We start from the raw sequence: 19,164 nt of genomic DNA on the forward strand, positions 1-19,164 counted from the left end.
CGCCATGCTGCTGCACCTCCCCCGAGGCCTGGCCGCCTCCTGAGGCAGGCGACGAGGCAGGAATGGCTCGGCAGGGAGAGAAGAGGGGATCCCACCCCATCCCTGAAGGACAGCGGGTGCCCGTTTCGCCATGGAGGTGAGGAAAAGAGGGAGCACTCGGTGCTACTGGAGCCTTTCCCATGGCGGTACGTACATCTGGGCACACCAGGTCTGTGTTTTGACGTGCTGCTGAGTTGTGGGGTGGACATTCCTTTGGGGAAGGGGCAGAGGAAGACACCACCATCCTCTCTGTCTTCCATAGACCCGCATCTACCACAGAGATTGCTGCTCAGCATCCCAGGCACGTGCCCTGCCGAATAGGATGCCCCAGATGCCTTGTGGAGGGCTGGGATTACCTGAAAGGAGACGTGGAATTTGCCCACAGGCCTGTAAGTAACCCAGTGTGTGCGTGTACAACCATTAAGATCACGTTCCCCAAAGATCCGCGATGTTTCCCGGTGGTTTTGAGGGACGCTCGGTCTCGAACTGGAGCACCATGGCTGGGAATAGGATTTCTTACAGCATGGGGCAAAACCGGCAGGATGGAGGGAAACGTCCAAGAATAACGCAACTGGGACGCTGGAGACGCTGTGGATCGAGCCAACAATGCCGGGCACTGCCTGCTGGAAAACACAGTTCCTGTTTCCTCCTGGAAAGAAAACCCAGAGGGTGGGTCGGAACAGCCTGAGGCTGCTGCTCCTTTTCCTCCCGCTCCTGGGGGGGGGATGCTTGATCTCCCACCCCTCCGGGGTACCAAAGAAGTGGAAATCCGAGGATATAAATCCCCCCTGAGTGCCATACACCCCACTAACGGCTCCGCTTTCCATAGAGAGCCCCCCAAAACCCGGCTGCGAAGGTGCCCAGCGGGTTCCTGCCCGGTTTTTGGGGTTGGCAGAGGAGGGGGAGACCCGGGGGCTGCGGAGGGAGCAAACCCCAGCGTTTCGGTCAGGATTTCTCTGAGCTGGAGTAATTATTGTTATTTTTAAGAAGCCGGTCGCCATCTGGTGGCAAGCTGCAGCTCCCGGGGGGTGTTTCGGGGAAAGTTTAAGGATTTAAGGGCACTTTCTCTAACTCCCTATCCGAACGTTGATTTTTTTTAGGATGCTGGAAGCAGCGTTTTAATTTTGCAGTGAGCAAAATAAAACGCAGCTCTCACCCCAGATACCTTTGTATCGCTCAAAACCCAGAGTAATATGTTGGTGTGATGAATATCCCAGCTACGGATGAGATAAACCTAATAAATTAGTGTTATTTTTTGGGAAATCTAGCTGGTTTTAAAGGTCGGAGCTGGAGTGGGCCCGGCTGCCCCTCAGGAGATTTCAAGAGTAGCTGAGGGCTTAGATGAAAAGGGAGATAAATCGGGGTGATGGAAGGAAACACGGACACGTCAAAGCCTGTGGGAGGGACGGTTGGGATCATGGAGAAGATTTGCCAAAAATGGGGTGGGTGCTTTGGTCAAGAAATCTTAAATTAAGGAAAAATGCCCCCAAACCCACCGAGCTGTTTGAGCAGGGATCCCTCCGTGCTGCTACCGCCCTTCCTGCCCTGCCGTGGCTTGGCGTGGGCTGTTCGAAGCCCGAGGGGGTGATGAGTGTGCAAGGGTGAGTGTGCAAGTGTCACTCCCCCCCCCGCCACCGTGTGGCTCCCAAGCCCTTGCGCCCGGTCCTCCCGCCCGCCAGGGGGCGTCCTTCTCAGCGCCGCCGCCCGCCCGCACGTGGCCGCCCGCAGCGGCGCAGTGCGCATGCGCTCTGTTCGCACGCCGGTAGGCGGTGGCGGCGCAGGCGCGCGCGCGGGGGGGGGCGGTGCGCGCATGCGCGGGGCGCGGGCTGGCGGCGGCGGCGGCGGAGGGGAATTAAAATGGAAGATGAGGAGGTCGCCGAGAGCTGGGAGGAGGCGGCCGACAGCGGGGTGAGGGCGGCTGCGTTGGGGCGGCGCGGGCGGGCCGGGGGCGGCGGGGGGAGAGGGGGAAGGCGGCGCTGGTGGTTCTTGAGGAGGCGGTAGGGCGCGGTGGGGCCGGAGCGCCTGCTAGGCCTCTTAAAGGGACCGCGGCCTCCGTCGGTGTGGGGGGCAGCAGCGCGGCCCTAGCCCTTCCCGCTCGCCTCCTTTCCATCACCTAGGGCCGGGGCTGCCCCGGGGAGCCGCTCCCTGCCCGTCCTTCTGCCCCCGTTCTCTACTTGGCCTCCAGACCCACCCCCCTCTCTACCCCGGCCCTGTGGGGCGGCGGGCAGGGCGGCAGCGGCTGGTCAGCGCGGGTCGCAGCCGAGCCCGGAACAAAGCTCCTGCTGCCGGGGAGCATGCGGTAGGTGCTGGGAGGATGGCGAGTAGCTCCCTCCCTTTGCTGGGGGGCTCTGACAAAAGCGTGCCTCCCCGGCGTCACGTTAGCCCTCGCAGGGCCTCTGGGGAGAGGTGGGTGGGCTTCGTCTGACGGGGTGGGGTGGGGAGCTGGGGGTTCACATCAAAAGCCCTTTCACCCCCTCGCTCGAGAGAAACGTGCTTCTTCATTAGGACAAAACGTGGGGAGCCTTAGCATGGCCTAGTGTGGCTTCCAGTGTTGTAGCTGAAGTTCTCGCCTGCTTTTAATAGCCAGCTCAATAGCTGGAAGTTTTCATCACGTCTCTCATGCTGTGAGACTCCGAAGCACTTCTGCGTATTGCGATTGCAAAATAAAATTATTATTTTAGCAGGAGTGTGGGCGGGTGATCTGCGGGGTATTCACAACAGCACGACTAGAGAAAGGAAACCTTCTCTGCCGGTCGAACTCCTCTTTTAATAAGATCAGCAGGCTTGTTAATGATTAGAGGGCAGAACAATGACTTGGTGAGAAGACCGAATTTGATTCTGGTCAGGAGATTGGGTTACGCCTGGCCAGAAAGAGGGGAGCAAAATAGACCCTGTAACTCAATGCCCTCGCCAAGCGGCCTGGGAGATGCCAGCGTCAGGCTGGCAGCTTAAGCCAAGCGCTCGCCCTCTCCTCTTGCCAACGCCGTGAGACTGCAGTCATAGGAAGCCTCGCGACGGGTGGCGGAGTTAATTCCGGCACTCGTCAAATCGTTCCATGAAGGGACATAGCTTGTGTCTGGGGAGCTGATGATAGCTGTGGCCTTGAGTAATGGTTTAAAATTGTAGGGCTGCTCAAATCCCAGTCATTGGTTGTCTTTCCTCTTCGTCCTTTCAGCTTGTACCTTTTAGGTGTTCTTTTAAAGCCCTTAGGAGGAAAAATCTCTGTCACCTCTCCTTTCTCACATCTTTTTCCAGTCCAAACTGCTGAGAATTTGTGTTCATAAACTCGGTGGCGCTTGTGCCGCGGAGCAGAGACATTTCTTGAGGAGCCACCGCCACGCTTGCAGCTGCTTTTGCAGTTGTCAGGGCTTCGGATGTCTGCAAAAGCAGTTGGAGCGATGAGAAAAGCGAGCTGTCTGCGGCAGGAGTTTTTCTTACGTCAGAAAAGAGACGGGAGCTGCCTTCTGGCATCTGTCATGGTTTAAGAAAGGTCATTTTCAAACCCGGCCTGGCAGGAGGGAGACCCTCTGCCGCTGCTGGTGGCGGCAGGAAGCGAAAAGCAAAGCGGGATGGAGCAGAGGAGAGCCCAACCTCGTTTTTCACGAACCAAATAGATGCTGTGCAGTCAGGCACTGCATGCTCTCTGTGCTGGTACAGAAATCAAAGCTACCGGACGTGGGCAGGTTGAGAAGAGAGGAAGAGAGGGCAGGAAGAGGCTCCGCTGTAGAGCAGGCAGCGTGAGCGACTCACCGCTCAGCAGTTGAAAGAGATTTCAGGTGCACGTGCCGCTCTCTGAGCCTGAAACCCTGCTGCATTCATCAGGCAGGGGAGCCTGGGAACGAGATGGGCCTTCTCTTGAAGGTGTGAGAGGAAAAATGATGTGCAGGAAAGGCCTATGAGCTGGCCTGGTCCTGTTATCAAAGGGCCTTTTTTTTTTTTTTCTTTTTTTTTTTTTTTTTTTCCCTAAGGAATTGCCTTTAGTTTCTTCTTCCACTTTTATCTTACTTTGGGTGGGTCTGAAGCAGCACGAGGTGGATCTCAACGTAAAGGTGTGAGACCTGGTAGTCGGGTTCAGTACTCAAGAGGAAAGTGCAATAAAACATAAGAGACACCAAGGAGCAGCTTAAAATACATACTTTTGCCATAATACAGTAGAAAGACAGAGTTGTTAATTTTTTAGACCCTATAGGTTTCTCTGAGGGAATGGTGGAGTTGTAGCAAGAGACCCATGGTGGGTTTCTGAGCTACCTTGCCTGCTTCTTGGCATGGCAGTTTTTTAATATTCCACCCAGAGATGCTCTTCAGGACAGAAAGTACATCAAATTTCCAGTGCTGGTCCTTCGTTGTGTGTCTAGGTTTTGGTGTTAAGCTGGAAACGTCCAGGAGGTCCAACAAGAGGCAGTTCTGGGATGACCAGAGGTGCTGCGGCCTCCTGTTAGAATGTCACTTCATTTATCTCTTGCAGATCTACCTTCCAAATTAGGCAGCACTAAAATCTCATTAGGTTGAGGGAAAACCCCCGAGAAACCTGACTCAGACCTTCTGCTTTGGTTTGGTCACTCAAGTAGCTGTAAAACAGATCCTCAAGGGTTTTTTTTGGTGGTTTTTTTTTTTCTTTTGGTCTTTAACGTTGCTTCTGTTTGTCTTTTAGTCTTCTGTGTCAGCAGAATTACCCAGTGTTTGCCAGGAGAAGGAGCGGCTCCCTGGGTACGTGCCACCCCCCGAGTGACCTTACGCCAAGCAGATCCCCTCTGCCCCAGCAGCTTCACCTGCCCCAGGTGTCCCTCTGGGGCAGCAGGACTCCACGGGGCCTCTAGGTCTCTCTTAGCTAATTGCTATCTGATTAGATCTTCGAAATGGCTGTGAAATGGGGAGGTTTGACTTGTCTGTGAGTTACTGATGGAAAAGCAGCGTGTGAATAACGAATGAGTTGTCTAAGTTAGGAGGAAGGATCAAAGCGCCGGGCTTCAAAGACCTGGTTTGGGTTAGTAAATGCTAATACGACTTAATGCACAGCTCGTTTTTCTTTTGTGTGGTCTGGCAGGCTTTAGGGAAGAGGGAAATCACAAATGAGAGGGGTATTTGTGACACCTGAGTCTATTTACCTGGTAGAACTAATAATTAAACGTCAGGTGGGAAGCTGGGCTCCAAATCCGGAGCGGAAGCCCTGTGTCCAGGGTCACAGGTAACCCTCAGCCCTGAATGGACATTCTTCAGCTGGATTGATGGCTTATTCTTTCGCTAACTAGAATTTGAGTGTCTTCTTAATTAGTAACTTACCCTGTCCCTTGGTTAGACTGTGCCTCGCTTCGCCGACGGCCAGCGGAAAGGGAAACCCCCCCCCCGATCATCTGATTATCGACCGCTTGGGGATGATGTGAGCAGCCCAACGTGAGTGAACTTTGTCCCTCGTGTGTGGGGACAGTGATTGTCACCTGCTCGTGCTGCAGCGCTCGGTGAGGACCGTTCACCCGAGGCTTGCCAAAAAAAAAAGCCCTCATTTTTATCATGTTTTAATTGGTTACGAGTGGCAGAGGGGGCTGCCCACCTTGGATTTCACCCTTCAGCAAAGGCAGCGCCATTCACTGGTGTTAAAGGTTTTGGCTGGTATTGCTTTGAGTTGCTAAATGGGATCAAAGTGCAGAGGAGTGAAAAAGGGGGAAAATTTCGGAGTGTGACGCTGTGGCCTCCAGACTGCAAACGACTTGTGTGATCAGAGGAGAAATTAAGGGGGTTTTGGTCTGTGGGGACTGCATCCCAGATGAAGCCCCTGAGGATAGCGGCTCATTTTTGATGTCAGGGCTGCGAGGATGGCTTTTGGTTTTTTTGTAAAACGTTTCCTAAATATTTGCTTTAGGTGTTTGTCATTGGTCAAAAAAAAAAACCAACCTTATTGAAATTGGGAAATGAAAGTTTCTGTTCCCGCTGCTCAGTGCTGCCAAGGTAGAGGCAGTTTGTTTGGTAAGAAAAGTGATGTTTGTAGGTTGGGAATGGACAGGTACCTTAATAGCATGAAATGAGCATTAATTTTGGGATATTGCTGTGAGTCCTGCCTGGCCCTGGGGTCACTCGGGAGCGGGCTCTGTTTGGTGCCAGCTCTCGCAGACCTTGATGAGTGTCTGGATGTGCTCCTGACCCCGCGCAGGGACGTGGGTGCAGAGGGTGATCCTCTGGATTAAGAGATGTTCCGATGCCTTCGCGAAATAGCATGTAGAGGGCTTTTTGCTAGGTTTTAGCCTCTCTTTTTTTTTTTTTTTTTTTTTCCCTAGATTGATAAGGGGTGTAAATATATTCCCGATCTAGGTCTCAGAGGAGCGTCTGTGCCACCTGCCTGCCACAGGAGGTGCGAAGGGTGGGGAGGGAGAAAGAGCTGCACCCCTCCAAATGCTTCCCCCCTTCTCTGTGATGTATCTGTGCTGGGAATACTGTGTGGCGCCTGCCAGGCGTGTTCCCAAAAATACTCTCGTGTCTTGTTTCTCAATATTCTAGCTGCCGAGAAGCGTTATCTACCTATGGGAGATGCAGACACCAGCGCAGCTTAAAATCCTCTTGTGGCTTTCTCGGGTAGGGTCCACTGCCAGGGTTTAGCGTAAGCACAATAACTTGGAGAATTAATTACTGGATCAGTCTGATTCCCAATAGCCTCAGGAATTGGGATATTCCAGTGATTAATAGAAGATTAAATTATCTTCAGGGGAAAGCAATAGGTAGCTAATGAGGAGTCAGCTTGGAGATAGTTTAGGATTATCTACTTCTGCTCTTATTTGATGGTGTTTTCGGTGAAGCAACAAGTCAGATATCTACAGCTGTAAGGTATTAGGTACTATGAACAGCTTTGGTAACCTCAGATGTTAAAACATATTTTTTTTTCTAAATAAGAGACTGTAAACCAGGCCTTGAAGTTTATCTCCTGTCCTTTAGAAAATGTCAGAGTATCTGCTGGTGCTTTTAATAAGCAGACGAGGCTTTGTATTTAGCTTTGGTGTGGGAGGATGCAACTCTGGCCTAAATTCCCTCCTTCTGGGTTTGATCTTGCACGTTTATTTGAGCGAGCGAGGGGAGAAGGTTGTGTTCAGGAGTAATCTCCAGTAAATACGTTAAAGAATGTGGTTAATGGTTTTCTAGAGCTGCATATTTGAAATATAATGAAATTTCTAGGGGATCACAGCTCCCTTTACTGGGGAGAGTCCTGTGCTCTGGCGGGAGGGCTGGTAGGTATCTCCTCTCAATTTCTGCAAAATAACCTAATTTTGGAGGTATTTTGGAAGGAGAAATGCTCTCGCAGCATAAGGGATTTATAGGAAGCCCAAGTCTCTGCCTTCCTTTAAACATTCAGTCCTGGTTACTCCCTAAACTTGAAATAAAAACTAGCCAGCAGTTATCTTGTTACTCCTCTCTCCCATATCAGCGGAGCTTGGAGCTGCTGCTATTTAGTCTAAATAGAGTTTTTGCTGGCAACGATGTGCAGGATAATTCTTTATATGTGTCTGACGCTTTACACTTATTCCAACAAAGTTCTTTAGGCAACAGCTCGGGCTGATGGGGGGCCTCTGCTCTGTAATACACTGGAAAACCGGGTTTGCTTGGGAATGTGCATAGAATCCATGTGAAACCATGATCCATAGGAGCATCCCTTCCTGAAGGGCACATTTCTGGGGTGTCGAGGGGGGGGGAGCATCTATCTCCAACTCACCAATGACATTGCAGAATTATCAGCTATGTGGATGGGGTTCTTATTTAGGGTGCCGGACCATAGGATTGTCGGATCTAAGCATCAGGTTTGTGTCTTGCTCTCTGTGTCTCACTCTTTTCCAAGAGGTATTTTATCGATCCTTTTATGCATTGCTGTTTTTCTCAGGGTTAGAGGGCAGGAAGGATGGCTGTGACGGGGCTGGAGTTCAATTTCCATTACGTCCTCATCTGCAAATGCAGCTTAAATGTCAAAGAACAGTGTCTTCTTCGTGCTGTTTGTTTGGGTCCTTTTTAGTATCTAGACATAATAGTGCTAAAAATAGTTTGTTGAGATTCCTTCCTAATCTTTGGGGAGGGTGTTTTGAATGGGGGCGTGTAAATGAGGCTTAGTTTTTGGTTATATAAGTAAGTTTGTTTGGGAAATGAAAGCTGGGAGAGCCTCAAGGTGGTTAGTAACTGGTTTTTGGGTGGTGGGACGTGCCCAGTTACTGGGTCCGTGCGGCGTGATGTCCTCGAATGCCAAGTCTAATTGCCTCGGCTGCGAGCTCGTGCCTTTGGGTTGTTGTAGCCCTTCTGGTGCTTGCCCTGTAAGTCAGCTCCTAATTTTATCTCTTTACCCACACAGCTTGGTGACAATGTGACATAGCAGTGGCAAGGGAATGACGTCAGCAGACAAACAGATCCGTGCAGAGCAGTGGCAGGGATATATATATATTTTTTTTTTAATTAAGAATAAGCCATGTCAAGGTGTTTCTGCTTCTCAAGCTTGTAAATTCATGCAGCATGAGCCCGGTCACGAACTGCAAATTTCTTGGGTTGGTTTTGCAGGGTGATTAAGGGCTGCCCATTTAAATTAGCGATGTTCTCTGCATCCAAACACCTCCTTGCTTACAACTCAAACTCAACACAGCGAGACCTGGACAGGCTGGAGAGTTGGGCAGAGAGGAACCTGATGAAGTTCAACACGGGCAAGTGCAGGGTGCTGCACCTGGGGAGGAATAATCCCCCCAAACCAGGACAGGTTGGGGGGGACCTGCTGGAGAGCAGCTCTGAGGAAAAAGACCTGGGAGTCCTGGTGGACAACAGGATGCCCGTGAGCCAGCAATGTGCCCTGGTGGCCAAGAAGGCCAATGGCATCCTGGGGGGCATCAGGAAGAGTGTGACCAGCAGGTGGAGGGAGATCATCCTCCCCCTCTGCTCTGCCCTGGGGAGGCCCCATTAGGAGCACTGTAACCAGTTCTGGGCTCCCCAGTTCCAGAAGGACAGGGAACTGCTGGAGAGGGTACAGCAGAGGGCTACAAAGATGATGAGGGGCCTGGAGCATCCCTCTTATGAGGAAAGGAGGGTCTTGGCATGGGTCTTTTGAGTCTGGAGAAGGGAAGACTGAGGGGGGATCTGATCAACGCCTCTAAATACTTCAAGGGTGGGTGTCAGGAGGATGGGGCCAGTCTTTTTCCAGTGGTGCCCAGTGACAGGACAAGTGGGAAGGGGCACAAACTTGAACGTAAGAAGTTCCATCTCAACATGAGGAGGAACTTCTTTGCTGTGAGGGTGGCAGAGCCCGCCCAGAGAGGTGGTGGAGTCTCCTTCTCTGGAGACATTCAAACCCCCCTGGACATGTTCCTGTGGGACCTGCTCTGGGTGACCCTGCTCTGGCAGGGGGTTGGACTGGGTGATCTCCAGAGGTCCCTTCCAACCCCATATCGTTCTGTGATTCTGTAACTCCAAACACAGTAATATTAAACACCCAGAGTTTGCAGTGCTGAGAAAAGACGGGGTCAATCCCTGCATTTAATAGAAAACATGACTTCTAACACATCAAGAGGTGTGTGTGAGGTGGGGAGCTGCTTTTTTTATACTTTGAACACAAAGGAAGACTTTTTCTACCCCAAAAGCTCAGTGAATATCTGGAGGCACCTGGAATCCCCTCAGCAGCGCCGGGAATTCTGAGGCTCGTTGTTTGGATGGGGTGAGAGTGATACGTGGTGTATTTAGTGGGGATGAGTGTTTTATACAACTCTGCCAGGATTTCTACGTGTGGAGGAAGCCTCTTGTTTTGGAGAGTACACAGTGGTTCTAACAGCTCCTGATGTTAGAACTTAGGGGATGTTTTAGCTGCCTGTTACTTTGCTCCTCGGTGAGGAGCTCCCCAGGCACGGAGCAACTGTTGACCCCGCGTGCGGTGGCTTATGAACCAGGACCACGTGCTTAGCGACTGCTGGCAACTGCGGAGGCCAAAATACCGAATATTTTGCAAGAAATGGTCTGTGCGGGAGTAGGAAGGAGCGAAACTGGACTGTAAAGAGCTCTTTTGAGGAGGGGTGTTACCATGGCAGGGTTTGAACGATTCTTTCGAGTACGTTTTTGTGTGTTGAGCAAATCAAGGTGCTGTATTGGGTTGGGTTTTTTTTGTGGTTTGTTTGGTTTTTTTCTTCTGATAGGGGAAGCTGCAGGTTCTGATAGGGGAAGCTGCGTCAGAGGATGCAGTCGGAGGAAGCTTGGCGCGTGTGAGGGCGTGAAGAGTCCATCCGGCAGGGCTCGGTGTGACAGTCGTGTTAATGAGCGTGTTTTTCACATGCTGAGGTTAAACTGACGCTTTGCAATTACAGGATCTCGTAGTCCCATGTAGGGACCGCGACTTTAGCCCCAGGACTGACCTGCAAAGCCACCAGGAATGTAGAAATGTGGCTTTTGTCACAACCGTCACTCCTCTGCCAGGGAGGAGAGAGGGGAGAGCAGAATGGAGCCTTCCTTGTGGCTACCGTGTGACTCGTCACACTTTTGTGCCCCACGGTCCCCGTTGTGGGCTGCCAAACTTGTCTCCTGAGCTGGGTGGTTCAGTGCTGGGCTTCTGACTCGCAGCTGGCTCCGTAGTCACTGTGCGGCACCAAACGCTAGGCAAAATGAGGTTTTTTTTCCCCCCCTTTCTGCCCCATCTTTCTGTCATCCCTCTCTCCCACGTGCTGAAGTATTTAATAAGGGATATTTAAGGAAGCTTCCTTCCAGTCCTCCACTTCCAGGAGGCCCTGGGGAGGCACGGTTAACTCTCTTGAGTTTGAAAAAGCGTTTTAAAGCCTCTTCTATAGCCGGATATAACCTCTTGTGGCGTGGTGCGGGCAGATGAGCTAACCCCTTCCCCTTAATTGGACTTTCATTGTTTGCTGCCAGCCGCTCCACGACGTCTCCATCCTTGCCGGGATATCCGTTTCCCTGCTCCCTGTTCCCAGCCGGCTGTTCCTCTGTCTTTGTGGGCAGGAGGCAGCTGATGCACATTTTTCTCCGTCCTCCTGAGCAGCATCGGGATGGGATATTCCTCCTGTTCCTCTTGAAGAGGAAGGAAGCTGCAGGTGTGTTTGACTTCAACAGGAGGCTCTAGCTGGGACCTGGCTGTCAGCTCAATGCCATGTGAAGCCCCTGCCTGGTTTTGTCCTTAGAAATCACCCATCGCCTCCCAGTACAGAGTTTGGTAGGAAATTCAACCTCCCACCCACTGTTTATCTTCCCGACGTCGGTTTATAACTCTTCCTTTCTCAATGGAGGCTACTGTGGGCTGTTGGCCTGTGTAGCTGCGTGACCAAGAGCAAACACTGTGGTCCGGAGTCTTGTAGCGACTTGTGTTCATTCCCTGCTTACTGGGGCATCGGGGAATTACTGTGCAAACCAGTTTCTTTACTGGGTTGCGCCTGCTGCGGTTTTTGACAGCAGGGTAGGCTCCACTGGCAGCGAGCTTTCAGCGGAGTTAAGCAAACCCGCCTGAAAAGTAGAGCAGCTGCCTCCTGCCAGAAGCTTGGAATTTCCTTCAGGATTGCCAGTTATCGGCTGACGAAACTAGGACACTCTCAGGTAGCTTTTTTTTTTCCTTTTTCATTGATGATTAAATAAAACGCGTTGCTGTTTCAGCCGCTCTTTTAGTAGCATCGGTCGTCGTGAGAACCTAAAGATAGCAGCGAGGTTGGGGAAGGTTACCTAAAGAGAGACCGGGACTGAAAGCTCGCTTTATTTTCCTATTTAGCAACATTTCTTTGCATAATTGCTCCCATTGCAAAACCTGAACACCTTTGCTAAGGTAGGTGCGAGCCTTGGACGGAAGATGACATGCTTAAAGCCACGCTCTGTTGGCGTTCGGGGGGGTGATTAATACCTTTTTCCGCCGATTGATGACTCGGCAGCGATGTTGCAAAGGGAAGGAGAAGTCCAAGAAGCCTCTGCTCTGCCCTGACGAGTCCTTGGGTGCATATCGGGCAGGGCAGGGAGGGTTGGTTTGGTGTGTGTTGGTGGTTGTTTTTTTTTTTTTTTTTGTGAAGGAGGATTATTGCGGCAAGCAGCAGGAATGCGGACCTGCCGGCTAGTCCTCCGAATGGCTACAGGCTCCGGGGCTGAGCTGGCCCGCTGAAATCAAGCATGTAGACTGATGTGAGTCGCCCCGGCCGACTGTTGCTGCTGCTCCTCTGTCCGAGAGGTTCAGTGCCGATTCCTGCTTGGATCTGGGAATACCTCGCTGCGTATTCCCAGGGCTCTTTACCCTGAATAGAGCTTTCTTGCCAGCCGGAGTCCTTAAAATGAAAGATGAGCGCCTCGCAGCTGCCTCCTCACAGCGATACGCAGAATCCACAGCCTGCTGTAGGTGTAGTAATGGCTCCGGTGGAATATACGTGGTGGCTTTGCTTTTCTCTCCCTCTTGATTTGCGAGTCATTCTCAGCTGGAGACACACACTCTCTCTGCCCCCTCTAAGTATCGCTGTACGGAAGGGTGACATTAAACTTGTGTGCGGACAGGCTCAAACTCCCATCTCTGAGATGAGCCTTCAGATTTTTACTTTTGTCTCCTCTTTTTGTAGGAAATAGACAGACGGTTGGAAAAGAAGCTGAAGATCACACAAAAGGAAAGGTAACGATGCTGCGCGGTTCGGAAGAAAAAAAAAACCCTTCTTTTCCTGCAGTGCTGTTGGACATCTGAAGGCCTGGGGAGCGGGAACAGTGGGGAAACAGCTTCAAACTGAGCAGAGCGTGCTGGGTTTGAGTTCAGAAATAGGGAATCTCTTTAATTGTGCCACTAGATGGCCCTTTCGATCTGTAGTGGGGTAGTGGAAAGCTTCTTGAGAGTGATTTTATTTCAGAGCTGGGTCTTCCAGACTGGATGTAGCTACAGCTATGGGGAAGCCATTTAAGAAAAAGCCACTTAAAGGAAGAAATGGGTGAGTCAGGTAATCCCAACTCATGGCCCTAAATTGGCTTGCCGTGTCTTGCGTCAGTAGGACCCTCTTTTCCTGCTTACTTTTGGTTGGGGCGGGGGCGTGTGTGTCACTGTCTTCTAGCAGAAATACTTCTAATCACCTCTGACAAGTGTTTTGTTGGTTTTTTTTTTTTTTTTCCCCTTTGATTCTTAGTAGGAGTCCTGGTATTGCTTCTCTGGGTCTTGCACACAGAGAAGGGACCATAAAAAAATAATTCAAATGGTGAGACGAGGACCAGGGCTGGCTCTGAGAAGTGAAATGGGCAAGGTTGGAGCAGAAGGCTGGGTATCCTGGTGAGAGGAGCCCTAAAAGTTCTTGCAGGGAATGGAATCAAGGTCCTTATACCAATATCTTTGAATAGAAGTGCTAAAAATTTTGCCCGGTGTCCGCTTCCTTTCACTTCGGTCGAGTTTAAAGATGTCGAACGCAGCAGGGACTGGTTTTCTGTCCCTTACTGAGCTAATCTCCTGCAAACCCGCTGGCTGCTCTAGTTTAGGGTTACAAATATAACCAGGTCTTTAATTATTACAGGCTGCCTTCTTAATCATGGGAATGACATCTGACTGGGAGGAATTCGCATGCAGAGCGAAAAACATGCTTGGTGTAGAAAGTACCAACCAAATGTGTTGTTTTTTTTGTTTCTTTTAAACAGTAGAAAGTCAAAATCTCCTCCTAAAGTGCCGATCGTGATTCAGGACGACAGCCTTCCTGCAGGTCCCCCCCCGCAGATCCGCATCTTGAAGAGGCCGACGACCAACGGCGTCCTCAGCAATCCCAACTCTGCCAGCAGACCGGCCTTCCCCGTCAAATCCTTGGCACAGAGGGAAGCGGAGTACGCGGAAGCCAGGAAACGAATATTGGGCAGCGCGAGCCCCGAAGAAGAGCAGGAGAAGCCCATCCTCGATAGGTGAGAGCAGCCTTTTGTGCCACGGCAGCTTGGCCCGTGCTCCTCGCCAACACCTTCCCACCAGGAGGAGGGAGACAAGCTCCTTGAGGAGTCGAGTGAGGCCAGCAAGGAGAAAGGAACGCTTTGTTAGCAAGGAGGGCATCGTAAATCTCAAATCTATGGGAGTTAAGGGAAGCACAAGTGCCTGATAAGGCCATAAAAGTTATCTTAGACTCTTGCAAGAGTGTGCTGGGGGTTTAGAGAGGAGTATGGGCAACCGGAGTTGTCCTGGTGGGGCATATCCTTGGCTTTTCCTGATGTTTTTTTGACTTTACTTGACTTTTCCGCAAGGTTTTCTTTGATTTAAGGAACCTGCCACATGCAGACGGGAGAATCGAGCTTAAGCACTTTTAAATGAACGCAGGTAATTTGACAGCACCATGCTCTCCCTGTAGTTTCCCGTGGGTCTTGGTCAGACTCCCAAATCTTTGGAAAGAAATGAAGTCCTAGTTTGATATTTTTTGGATTTTTAAGCCACAGCAGCCTCTGATCATAAATCATCATAAATCTCAAATTTATGGGAGCTAAGGGAAGCACAACTGCCTGGTAAGGCCATAAAAGTTATCTTAGATCCTTGGAAGAGCGTGCTGGGGGTTTAGAGAGGAGTGTGGGCAACCAGAGTTATCCTGGTGGGGCATATCCTTGGCTTTTCTGAGGTTTTGATTTTTTTTTTTGACTTTTCCACGAGGGGTTCTTGACTTGACTTTTCCCTGCGGTTTTTCTGACTTGAATTTTCCATGAGGTTTCTTTGACTTGACTTGACTTGGCTTTTCCACGAGGGTTCCTTGACTTAAGGGAGCTGCCGCGTGCAGTCGGGAGCGTGGAACTTAAGCATTTTAAATGAATGAAGGTAATCAGATGACACCGTGCTCTCCCTGTAGTTTCCCGTGGCTCTTGCCTACTTGAGAATCAGACTCCAAAATCTTTGGAAAGAAATAAAGTCCTAGTTTGATATTGTTGGATTTTTCAACCACAACAGCCTCTGATCATAAATCATTAAAAATCTCAATGGGAGTTAAAGGAAGCGTGAGCACCTGGTAAGGCTGTAAAGGTTATTTTAGACGCGTGGAAGAGTGTGCTGGGGATGTAGAGAGGAGTGTGGGCAACAGGAGTTATCCTGGTGGAATGTATCCTTGGCTTTTCTGAGGTTTTTTTTTTGATGTGACTTGAGCTTTCCACGAGGGTTCTTGACTTGACTTGACTTTTCCACGACTCTTTTTTTTTTTTTTGGATGTGACTTTTCCACGACTCTTTTTTTTTTTTGGATGTGACTTTTCCACAACGCTGCTTTTTTTTTTTGATGTGACTTTTCCACGACTCTTTTTTTTCTTTGACTTAAGGGAGTTGCTACATGCAGACGGCAGAGTGGAATTTAAGCACTCTTGAATGAACGCAGGTTATTTCATGGCACGGTGCTCTCCCTGTAGTTCCGTTGCGAGTCTTGGCTACTTGAGAATCAGACTTCCAATCTTTGGAAAGAAATGATGTCCTAGTTTGATATTGCTGGATTTTTAAGCCACAATAGCCTCTAATCATAAATCATCATAAATGTCAAATTTATGGGAGTTAAGTGATGGACAAGTGCCTGATAAAGGTTATCTTAGACCCCTGGAGGTTTAGGGAGGAGTGCGGGCAACCGGAGTTATCCTAGTGGGGCATATCCTTGGCTTTTCCTGAGGTTTTTTTGACTTGACTGGACTTTTTCATGAGGTGTCTTGACTTGACTTTTCCATGAGGTTTTTGATTGAAGGGAGCTGCCATGTGCAGTCGGGAGTGTGGAACTTAAGCATTTTAAATGAATGGAGGTAATCAGATGACACCGTGCTCTCCCTGTAGTTTCCCGTGGCTCTTGCCTACTTGAGAATCAGACTCCAAAATCTTTGGAAAGAAATAAAGTCCTAGTTTGATATTGTTGGATTTTTCAACCACAACAGCTTCTGATCTTAAATCATAAAAAAATCTCAAATTTATGGGAGTTAAAGGAAGCGTGAGCACCTGGTAAGGCTGTAAAGGTTATTTTAGACGCGTGGAAGAGTGTGCTGGGGATGTAGAGAGGAGTGTGGGCAACAGGAGTTATCCTGGTGGGGTGTATCCTTGGCTTTTCCCAAGATTTTTTGACTTGACTGGACCTTTCCTCAACGGTTTCTCGACTTGACTTGACTTTTCCATGAGGTTTTTGATTTAAGGGAGCTGCCATGTGCGGTCGGGAGCGTGGAACTTAAGCATTTTAAATGAATGGAGGTAATTTGACGTCACCGTGCTCTCCCTGTAGTTCCCCATGGCTGCTTGAGAATCAGATTCCCAAATCTCCCAAGACAAATAAACACCTGGTTTGGTGTTTGGTTTGGTTTTTGGTTTTTGTGTGGGTTTTTTTTCCATTTTAAACGACAGCAGCCTCTGTTCTCCTTTCTCCTGGCAGGCCGCCGAGGCTCTCCCAGCCGGAAGACACCAGACAGCCCAACAATGTGATCAGGCAGCCCCTGGGTCCTGATGGCTCACAAGGCTTCAAACAACGCAGATAAACGCGGGCGGGAGATGCCGCTGCGGAAGGCAGGGTCCGCCGCCACGGGTCGCGCTGCCGGGACGGACAAACGGACTCGAGCAAAGGGAACTCCCTGGTTTATTTGCACTGTGATTCCCCCTTTGCTCTGCCCACTGTGACCTTCAACCCCCACGCACTGTGACCTCCCCTCTCCACCCACTGTGACCGAGAAGGGCTGTCCCCGAGGCGCTGGAGAAGGAAAAAGGGGACGACGAGGCAGAGGGGGGTGTGTGTGTAAAGGACTCGGAGGGGTGCGGGGAGTCGTGTGTGTGCCACGTGGGTTGAAGCTAGCGCCAGCAATAATGTTTGTTGTACCCATAACCTGGGATTTAAGGAAAAAAAAAAACAACTATGGGAAGCCTCCCCAGATGCGCATGTTGTCCTCCTCGCTTTAAGAGCAAGTTCTGTTTTCAAAGGATCTTTTTATTTTATTTTTATTTTTTTTTCCTGTTTGTTTTCTGTATATCGGATCAACGGAGTGCATGGGAAAGGTTTTAACTGGTTTTGTTTTAATTGAGAGAAGGTAGTTAAGCGTTCAAAAAAAGGAGTTTCCATGAATTTCTGCGACTTTAACGGCTCGGGTTTGACAAGCTCTTGCTTCTCGGTCTCTATTTCTACCGCTGCCAAGATCCTGGGAGCGGATTCCTGGATACCCGGCCTGTCCCATCGCCTTGGGAGCCGGTGGAGTCCGACCACTGAGTTTACGTCTTGCACCTGGTAAAGCTTGGCTGGTATTTTTCTGCTGGCTTGGAAGAAAAGCTTCAAATACATCTTTTTTTTTTTTTTTTTTTTGGTGGGTTTTTTTTTTTTCCTTTTTTATATTTGGGGAGAAGGGAATGCAGACGGATCCCGTGAAAATGCCGCTGTTCTGTGGCAGAGAGAGCCAAAGCGGTGAAGGATCAGGGCTCCGGCGTGAGGAGAGTAACCGGCACCGCTCCGTGGAGTTAATGGGGTGAGGAGGAGCTCCGGGACGTCGCGAGGGTCCCAAGCCCGAGCGGCGAAGGCTCCCGTCCTGTCTCCGTCACGGTACGAGCTGCGTTTGCCTCCCCGAAACCGCTGACGGCAGGAACAAAACCAGCGTTGGATAAAGCCTGGATGATTCCCCCTGTTTTCCCTGCTTCGGGGAAGGGATTTTCCTCCTCCGGCTCCCGGGAAGAGGCTGGTGGTCCTCAAGAAGGCGGATGTTTCCCCCCCTCCAGCCCCAGGGATGAAGCTGACCTAATTAATCTCGCTTAATATGGAGGGATTAGATGAACACTAAACGCTCTCCTCGGAGGGGAACGGTACCTGGAAACCAGTTTCTGGTTATCGGCGGATTATTCTGTACGGGTGCAGCCCTTCCTGCCGCTTCGTGCTCAGTAGGTTCAAGGGTAAACGAGCAAAATCTTAATTAAGCCGCCTTCCACCCGAAGGGAGGAAGCAACCGGACAAAAAGACGTGTATGGAAATACAGTTTAAACAAAAACAAAAAACAACCAACAAACAAAAACAAACAAACAAAAAAGAAAAACAAATGAAAAACGGTAAAATAAAACTACCTGTGTATAAAAAGAATCTGCTAGAGCGTTAATTAGCTGATTAAAGCACCCAGGACGGTGGGGATGGGTGGGCAGATGTCCCCCGGGGGTCCCCAACCGCCAGTGCTTTATTTTTTTGGGGAGGGTTTATATTTATCCCCAGCCAGGATAAGCCCCCCGGGGGGGGGAGTGGGAGGGGAGAAGGACATCAGCAATAACCGTAGTCACCGCGCCTTTCCTTAATTATTACTAAAAATAGCTTTTAATGGCCAAAAAACCCTCCAAATTCACCCGATTCGTGGTGTAGCCGGCTGGCGTTAAAGCTGCCACCTCCTAGCACTGAAATCTTTATCTCCGGCACCAAAATCTCCATTTCTGGCACCGAAATGTCCATCTCCAGCACTAAAATGTCCATCTCCGGCAACACCGAAATCTCAGTCTCCGGCACCAAAATCTCCCGGCTCCTCCGTCCCGGTGACAGGGACACGTCCCCCCCGCAGGCAGGGCTGGGCGCTCGTTCCTGCCCCTTCGTCCTGGGAAGGGTGGAGGATAAACACGGTACCGCGTGTTTGGTTTGTTTTTTTTTTTACCCCAAAAACGTGCGCCGAAAAGAAAACGTTTTATAAATTGTATTTTAAATAAATGTCTTTAAACTTTTAACGTCTTTTTTTTTTTTTTTTTTTTTCTCCCTTATCCCCTGTTTCTCACAGGGGCTGCTGCAGGAGGGACATTTCATTTGGCAGTTTAAGCTCCCAGCGCAAGTAGATCCTTAAACTCATCAGGAAGGTAAAATCTGGGAGGGTTTGTGCCAGGATTTACCCAAAAAGGGGAAATTTTGGCCCATTTTTAGGTTTGCTTGGGGAGATGTGGCCCGAGGAGGGTGGGAAGTGGAAGCGCTCGGAGGGAAGATGTGGTTTCCAAACCCTGGCGTGAGCTGTGTTGATGCTGCCTCTCTCCATGGAGGATAAAATAAGCAATTTTAATTTAATTTAATTTATTTATTATTATATATATAAAATATATTATTATATAAATAATATATTATATATATAAAATAATAATAATATATTATTATATTAAAAAATTATTTATTTTTGCTTTATGTGGTGGCCTCCCGCCTCAGGTGTTGTTGAGGTGCCTCTGGCTGAGGCAAGGAGAGCTCAGGGTACGCTGGCAGCTTCACAAGCCCTGTCT

The 19,164-nt window shown here is 49.9% G+C and overlaps 1 protein-coding gene across 1 annotated transcript; it reads left to right on the forward strand.

Moving 5' to 3' along the window:
• Positions 1 to 1,830: 1,830 nt before the first annotated feature.
• Positions 1,831 to 18,634, forward strand: SZRD1 (SUZ RNA binding domain containing 1). Its single transcript, XM_074161573.1, has 4 exons — positions 1,831 to 1,947; positions 12,570 to 12,619; positions 13,618 to 13,872; positions 16,331 to 18,634. Exons 1-4 carry the CDS (start codon positions 1,897 to 1,899, stop codon positions 16,431 to 16,433), a joined length of 459 nt encoding a protein of 152 aa, XP_074017674.1. The 5' UTR covers positions 1,831 to 1,896; the 3' UTR covers positions 16,434 to 18,634.
• The last annotated feature ends 530 nt before the right edge of the window (positions 18,635 to 19,164 follow it).

This window comes from Numenius arquata, chromosome 20 (assembly GCF_964106895.1).
Source record: "Numenius arquata chromosome 20, bNumArq3.hap1.1, whole genome shotgun sequence".
Lineage (NCBI taxonomy): Eukaryota > Metazoa > Chordata > Aves > Charadriiformes > Scolopacidae > Numenius > Numenius arquata.

Coding starts and splice junctions, on each gene's coding strand:
- SZRD1 (XM_074161573.1), top strand. CDS start 1,897: ATGGAAGATGAGGAGGTCGCCGAGAGCTGGGAGGAGGCGGCCGACAGC. Junction 1,948..12,569: donor AGGAGGCGGCCGACAGCGGG/GTGAGGGCGGCT, acceptor CTCTTTTTGTAG/GAAATAGACAGACGGTTGGA. Junction 12,620..13,617: donor AAGATCACACAAAAGGAAAG/GTAACGATGCTG, acceptor TCTTTTAAACAG/TAGAAAGTCAAAATCTCCTC.